General features: G+C 38.3%; 1 protein-coding gene across 1 annotated transcript; it reads right to left on the reverse strand.

Annotated features, from left to right (window-relative positions):
• Positions 1 to 2,949: 2,949 nt before the first annotated feature.
• LOC113572350 (SAM pointed domain-containing Ets transcription factor-like) lies at positions 2,950 to 5,845 on the reverse strand. The gene is made up of 5 exons (XM_027001807.2): positions 5,446 to 5,845; positions 4,074 to 4,271; positions 3,732 to 3,779; positions 3,354 to 3,488; positions 2,950 to 3,128 (listed from the first exon to the last, which is right to left on the reverse strand). Exons 1-5 carry the CDS (start codon positions 5,843 to 5,845, stop codon positions 2,950 to 2,952), a joined length of 960 nt encoding a protein of 319 aa, XP_026857608.2.
• Positions 5,846 to 7,683: the final 1,838 nt, after the last annotated feature.

Raw genomic sequence — 7,683 nt, forward strand, 5'->3', positions numbered from 1 at the left:
GCAACACATGCGTTGTTGTGGTGGACAGTCTGAAACCAGCTCACATTGTGACTAGTGTCAAGAGGGCATAGTGTAGATATAAATAAAGGGCCTGAAGATTCACGATGGTTGTTGCCATTGTTGTAGATGATTTTTTACTGGAAAACTGCTGAGGAGTAGGCAAGACTTTGGATGGAGAGGAGAAATCCCACCAGCTTGTATGTTTGTATTAATATAAGCTGTCCAGCCAAGCAAAAATTACTTTCATTGTTATGGATATATACAGTATGGTCTACACAGATACAGACACGCTCACAGAAAGAGAATCTCTCTCTCTCTCTCTCTCTCTCTCTCTCTCTCTCTCTCTCTCTCACACACACACACACACACACACACACACACACACACACACAAACACAACAGTGCACCATATAATATGGGTATTGATGTGTTGGGGAAGATGAAACATCTTTATTATATCCAGTGTGTCTGAGTTGTGTTGATGTATAGACAAAAAGTGAAAAAAATACAAGTGGTTGAACTCCAGAACAATATGTAGTGTCATACTTGTAAATGTTAAACAACAAAATAATGGAAATGAAGAAAATCCTAATAATGTTACACTCTATAGGAACCATATTGTGTTATTTTCATTTTGACTGCAAACTGTCTATGTATCATACCTGTATAAATGCGCGTGGTCCACGCTGTCTTATTTGTATATGATGATGTAATTTAAAGATTATATTCTATTGTAACTGTACAACTGTGTTGAGTAGAGACAAAAACTAGGTTGAGACAGTAACAAAATGTGTAAATGCTTTTTTTCCCTGTTGAATTGCTTTTTATGCATATGAAGAGGATGATGGCTTCTGCTGTGAAAACTACTTTAGCAATCTAGAGGATGTATGTATGTTAACAGTGATGTAGTTTGAGCTCCTTACTGGTGTAGTGCCTGTTCATCTTAATATGACATTAAGTTCATTTTAATATGCATTAAGATAAAAACAAATGAAATTAAAACCATGCCGATTATGATGATGAAGTTGAGATTTAAGTCATGTCAGTAATGCAGTATTAGCTGGGAGGAGACACCGAGTTTGTTGAGAAGACCAACTGTGCGCTCTGGTTTGCTGGTGGGAGGAATCACATTTTCGATTGTTCTTAATGTGTGACTGAACAGACACGTTATTCCATATGCACACCCTCCTGTTCAGCACTAAAGAGGAACGTGATGACCAGTGTGACACTCTGTCACATGCAGGAGTAATATAAGTAACCTTCCAAGATACATTCAAGTTCAGTGATGGCCTAATCATTTAAGCACAAGACGGAAACAATTTAAAAAAAAACAGTTGTGTTATTTTCTCTTGCATGATTCTACAGTGATACCATTCAGCAACTTCTGTGAAGACTTGTAAGCCTTCGTCTGCGCTCTTTCAGACATGTCTGTGCTCTGCCTATTGTGATAACTAATAACTATCGTAGTCCATTATGGGAATATTTCAACTACAGTATGAGAAAAGGGGTTATGTTTGTCAATGCCGTAGCATTCACCCACCATAGTCTCATTGTCCCCCATGTTACTTGAATCTTGTGATGTGTTTTGTGTTGTCTTTTAATCAGCAAAGTGACAGACAAAATTAATCAAATTACAGGAGAAAGGCAAGTTCCTTTTAAACAGAATAAATGCAGTGTAACACAAACAAAAATAATGCTTAAGTCATGGTCAAAATACACCATTTAAAATGTTTGGGGTTTTTTCATTTCTTGAACTTTGGTAAAAATAAACAGTGGTATATGTTCTGAACCAGGTTGCTGGGATAAACTTTGGTTAGAAGAATATTCTTGATGGTTTAGACAGTTTGCGTGTCGCTAAACATCCTTGTGTCAACTTAGCATTTTGGGAACACCTTACCCTTCATCACTCTCATGAATGCTCATGACAAGAGTAAACAGGCACACATAGACCTGTGTGCGCTGAGTAAATACGCAGCAGGGAAGGGTGTACCCAGGGCACAGGGCTTCCTGTTACTACCCCGGAAGACAACAAGAGCCCTGGACTTCCTCCACAAGCCTTGGAGGACAACAGCAGCATGTTTGCACATACACCTGATACCTTCTCCCCAAGACAAAAGGGGTTCACACTAACGAACCTTATCTACATTCACATAAATCAGTTTTAATGAGATGGAAATCAAGGCCTATCCTGATCAGTAAGAACAATGCTGCAGTATACTAACAGTGACAGGAGTACCATGAGTCTGATCCACCACGCTGGCAGTGATGCACAGCCACAGATATGCATGTGGTCATGTGGATGTAAGATAACCATTGATAACAGTAACAGAGTTCTGAATGAAACTGAGGTTGCCATGGTTAACAATGAGATGGGAACCATCATGAGTTCATTTGCATAATCTTAATTGTCATATGTTAGTTATTAGGAATATTAGCCTTTGTTTAACACAAACCCTACTGGATATTACATGTTTTCACACTGCCGCTGTGGTCTACATTAATAAGAGGTAAAAAAAAACTAGATGGAAAATTATGAACAGACCATAAAGAAATGTCAACCCATACTCCATCTATCCTAAATATGCCATCTGAGGCAGATTATGCAAAAACAAAATAGAACAAAGGCAGTTCACATTTTGTTTGTATGATGCTGCTGTTGATGATAAGAAAACTGGGAAGAAATACACTGCTCACTATTGTGTAGTTCAAACAATCAATCAAAACGCTCTGAATGCATATGATAAATAGATTTGGCTCCATTTCCTGGTTTCCTCTTCTTTTTAAATCAGTTTTTATTAACACAACAGACCCATTAAGAAGTCATTGCTATTTTGCAGAGCTGTCAGGGACTGGGGTGATTAAGTCCATTGGTTCTCCACCTAGTGCTACAGTAAGTAGTCTCTGGGCGCTTCATTACTGTGTCACTGCTGTCTCTGACGCCTGGTCTGCTCATACAGGATGGACAAACTGGTAGACCAGTCGCTGGGATACGTCCGGCTTTTTGATGATGCCCTTCTTGTAGTACTGCCGGATGGAGCGGCTTAGTTTATCATAGTTCATAGCGGGTCGGTTTTTCCTGATCCCCCACAGTTTGGCCACATGGGCAGAGTCCTCGATTTTGAATATACCTGGAGATAAAGGAATGAACAACAGTGTAACATTACACCCAGTAAAAAACAAACAAACAAAAAAAGTAAACAAAGGTCAGCTAACTTCTTTTTCAGGTTTCTTGCATTTGAATTCTAATTAAATTCAGCTTAAAATAGATAATGTTGATCATTAATTCGTTTGTTCTTTTTCCCATTCATTCCCATTCATTCCCATTCATTCAGATCTCTCAAGGATGAGCTCACCCTTCTCTTTGTTGAGCCACCGGATGGAGCGCCCATAGTTGTGGGGTTTCAGGAGCAGTTCACGAAGGAACTGCCACAGGTGGATGGGCTGGCCGGTACAGGAGGAGTCTGCCTCAGCACACAGCTCGTCGGGCCCTGGAACCCACCAAACCCGCGGCTTATCACCTTTCTGCACAACTCACCTTATAGTGCTCACTGTGCTTTTATTACTGTTCTGTATGTGTCATTGAAAACATGCTAACTCTACTCTATGTAGAGACTACAAAAAAAACCCCATCAAACTGTATACCTTGTTTTTAGAAGTGCTATGCAAATGAAACTGACTAATATTCCAGTTTTATTCATGACTCACTTTTGTTTAACTGAACATGACCTTACCAAGGAAGCTGTTATTTTCTGGAGAACATCGCTCTTTCATCCAGGCAGCTAAAAGGAAGGTCAACAACCATATTAGATCACAATAACAAAATCACCATTCATGTCCAAAGTCACGTCCGCTATGGGTTTTACCATGAAAAATGCATGCAGAAAGCACAAGGATGCCATCTCTACAACGTAAGGTCAGTAAGGTCAGTGATGAAACATGGCAGATTGGCTTTCACAGACAGTTTTTTTTAAAAGATCTACTTACTTAGTACAACATTCTTCATTTTATGGACCTGGACTTTTGGACTCTGATACTTTGATCAAAATAAGAACAACAATTACCAAAACAAATACCTGACTTCCAAATGTCCAGGTGAGCATAGAGCACATCCCCACACTGTGAAGAGCGCAGCCTAAACTCGTCCTCAGTCATCATACTCAGGTCGCTGCCGCTGAGGTCCTGGAAAGCCCGTCCCACATGTGGGAGTCTATAAAGATGCTCTGTCCAGAGGAGCCATTTCTGTACATGTCCCGAACTCCACTCTGCAGGGTCTGATGGGAGGACACATGCTTGTAGTGAGAACCAACGTACAGACTCACTCCACACACACAGACAGCAGGACATGTCACTTGAAGGACATCTTTGCCTCTATGGAAAAAGTACTTGTATTGTGTTTGGCATTGTACCATAAAGTGTAGAAAGGACAGGAGAAATTTGATCTTTTTTCTTTTGTCACACTTTTTTTTTTAGGAGAAAGTCAGTTATTGTGTGAATGACACTCAACAAATGACATTTGCGCAAGGTGGAATGATCAACAATCCTGCACCAATCGCACGTCAGCACAGGGCCCTACCTACATGCAGTGCTGTGTCTGATTGTGCAGTGATGTTTAAGTTAGCAAACTTACTCAAACCACACTTCCAAACACTTGCAAATTAGCAAACAGAAACCTGCTTACCCCAAGGATCATTCACTTTTTTGGGTGCAGTTTTATTTATGAGTACATAATTTTCTTTCTGTTTAAGAATTATTAAGTTACATATTACAACTTATGAGTCCTTAAATAACATTTCTCCTATTTAAAACCAATATACAAAACAGATATATTTAAATATATTAAGCAATATGTACTCTTTAAATATATATTTGAAATATATAATATAGCTTCATGTGGGCTGTGAGCTGACCCTAGTCTAGGCTGCAGCTGTAGGGCACCAGTGCCTTTCCTTTCATTCCTCATTTCTGCACTTTTATATTTTGAAAACAGAGCAGGTGCTGTCTGAATATTTTGTCTGGATATTATTTTTTAAAATAATGTGTGTTCATGTGAGTATCTGTATGTGTTTACTTAAACAGTATTTACTAGAGCATTTGCAGTACAAATGTACTTAAAAAAACAGGTCATTCATGAGAGAGGTTAGTTAAGTTGACGCAGTGCATGCTAGCTGCAGGATTCAACTGATTCCACAATACAACAGTAGTGAACTTACAACTAAATGTATGGAGCTCTATTAGGTATGGCTATATATATATATATATATATATATATATATATATATATATATATATATATATATATATATATATATATATATATATATATATATATATATATATATAGACAAATACTTAAATATATTTCCTTTGCATATATAGATGGAATTGCTTAATTGCACTTTCTCATTATCACTGGTGTGTAGCTGCTGTCCTAGAGGACTTGCCGACCTGGAGTGATGTTAAGCAGTTTGCATGCTGTCTCAATGTCCTTCAGCACCTCTTCTACAACAAGGGTGTGGACCTGCTCCAGACATCTGTCTTCCATATCCACCTGCCCATTCGTGCCTGGGCATGGCTCTCGTCCTCTGCTGTCAATCACTGGGCACTGCCCTGCCTCCTTGCAATGGGGCAGCCCTTCATCCCTCATGGGGGGTGTGGTCGCCTCGGTCCTCTGCACCAGCCAGGCATTGTCTTCGGCCAGGAGCATGTCGAAGCGGGAACAGCACTCTGGCACACTGGGATGGCTAGGGAAGACCTTGGCATCTTCTTCAGCAATCCACGGCATGATGTGGCTCTGGCTGAATGCTGGGAATTCCATGTACGTGTGATGGCCATCAGAGCTGGCCATGACTGCCCACTCTCCTAAGAGTTATTAATATTTGTGAATTATCAGAAATAATTGTCATATATACTAGGCACATTGGTAGCAATACAGAAAGATAACTTGCTGAAAAATTATGGTTGTTAAATAATTTAAATCAATTCAATAATTTTAATTGTAAGAAAGAGAACCATATGTGTGTGTGTATGTATATATATATATATATATATATATATATATATATATATATATATATATATATATATATATATATATATATATATATATATATGCATGAAGTATCAGCTGTCTCCATTGTATCCTTGAATGCCCCCTGCTTACACTGACTGGGAGATAAGTGGATATCCAATCACAAGGCAAAGTGTGTCTTGGTTGCACTTATCACCTGGGGCTTAAAACAGAAGCCATGGCCTTTGACAGTGGCTAAACAGGTTCTTCTATATAAGCCATCGTGTACATACTAGACAGTATTATGTCACAAATTATTTTGTTCGGTTACATTTTGTGTTGGGATTGAGCTGAAACAGGTGTGAGGTCTGTGCTCGTGGAAATGGAAGCTTTGGCCTGGTTTCAACTATTTTGCATAAGGTGGTCTGATCAACTCTGGAACTAATACTAGTGATCCATTGGCACTGAAATACACTTTTAGAGAATGAAATATACTCTAATAGCATTCTACCCATATAATTTAACTACACATTATGAACATTATAAAGGTAATATAAACCTTATGTTGGCCAAGGGAAATACAGTGAACACAAGTGAGAATGCAGCATATGTAGGTAGTATTAAACAATACTCAAACTAAAGAATTCTTACTTCACTAAAAATATAATCAAAATAATCAAGCAGAAGAAAAACTAAAGTACAAGAAAAAGTAGCTTTTCAAAAACACATAGCCCACCAAAAGAACTGTGTCTAAAATACTCACCTACTGAGCTACCCATAGACTTACAGTCTAACTCCTTAACTGTTATAGGTTTGATTTTCAACTAACTATGAATGGCTCAAATGTAACTGAGCAAAATGTAATATTCTTTTTCTCACAAATATACTTGAGCATAAGTAAAAATATTATGATTTGAAAGTATTCAGAACAATGACACATTACATAATGTTAATGGTACTTGCATACAGAACCAGAGCAAATATGCAGCTTTTCTAACCCTTTGCTTCACAGATGTCAACGTTCATATTTACCACTACCGACACATCAGTCCAGCTACTTCCTTTCTTTTCACTGTATGATGTTGTGCTGCCTATTCTGTCACTTTGCTCATATGTAATAATTATCAGTAATTATATCATGTAGTAATTTTTTTTGGCTGTGTGATCAATATTTGTATATTTTATAGTGTAGTTTAAACAGGTAAAAAGTTGTAAACAGCTGTAAAACTGGCTACAATCACATCGTATTAATGTCTACTTTGAATGTTTATCAGTTTTTACGCACATACCATGAGAAATAAACAGTTTTCTTACGTGGAAGTTTTCCCACTTAACAACTTTCCATCAGACAAAGTAAGCCTTCAGCAGACTGACACACTCAATAAATAATAAGAAACTGTTATCGGCCGCAAACTGCGGCAACAAAAAGAAAGAGCCACAAGCCAGGGGTTGATGGTTACGCCTTGTTCAGACACTGCCATTTCTCCTCACAAGACTTACGATGCAAAGTGTTTATAGTTAAAGGTGTGCCTGTTTGAAATGGCATCGGGCTGAATCCCCCATTCATCCCTCAATGTCACTTTTTCTTCATGAGAAATGTGTGCCTTTTTCACAGTGCTGTGTTCATTTGCACCCAACTCATCACTGCGATTGTGATTAGTGTATGGTCACTTACA

The sequence above is a fragment of the Electrophorus electricus genome, chromosome 24 (assembly GCF_013358815.1).
Source record: "Electrophorus electricus isolate fEleEle1 chromosome 24, fEleEle1.pri, whole genome shotgun sequence".
Taxonomy (NCBI): domain Eukaryota; kingdom Metazoa; phylum Chordata; class Actinopteri; order Gymnotiformes; family Gymnotidae; genus Electrophorus; species Electrophorus electricus.

Coding starts and splice junctions, on each gene's coding strand:
- LOC113572350 (XM_027001807.2), bottom strand. CDS start 5,845: ATGGCCAGCTCTGATGGCCATCACACGTACATGGAATTCCCAGCATTC. Junction 4,272..5,445: donor ACTGCTTAACATCACTCCAG/GTCGGCAAGTCC, acceptor TCCTCCCATCAG/ACCCTGCAGAGTGGAGTTCG. Junction 3,489..3,731: donor AGAAAATAACAGCTTCCTTG/GTAAGGTCATGT, acceptor GGTGGGTTCCAG/GGCCCGACGAGCTGTGTGCT.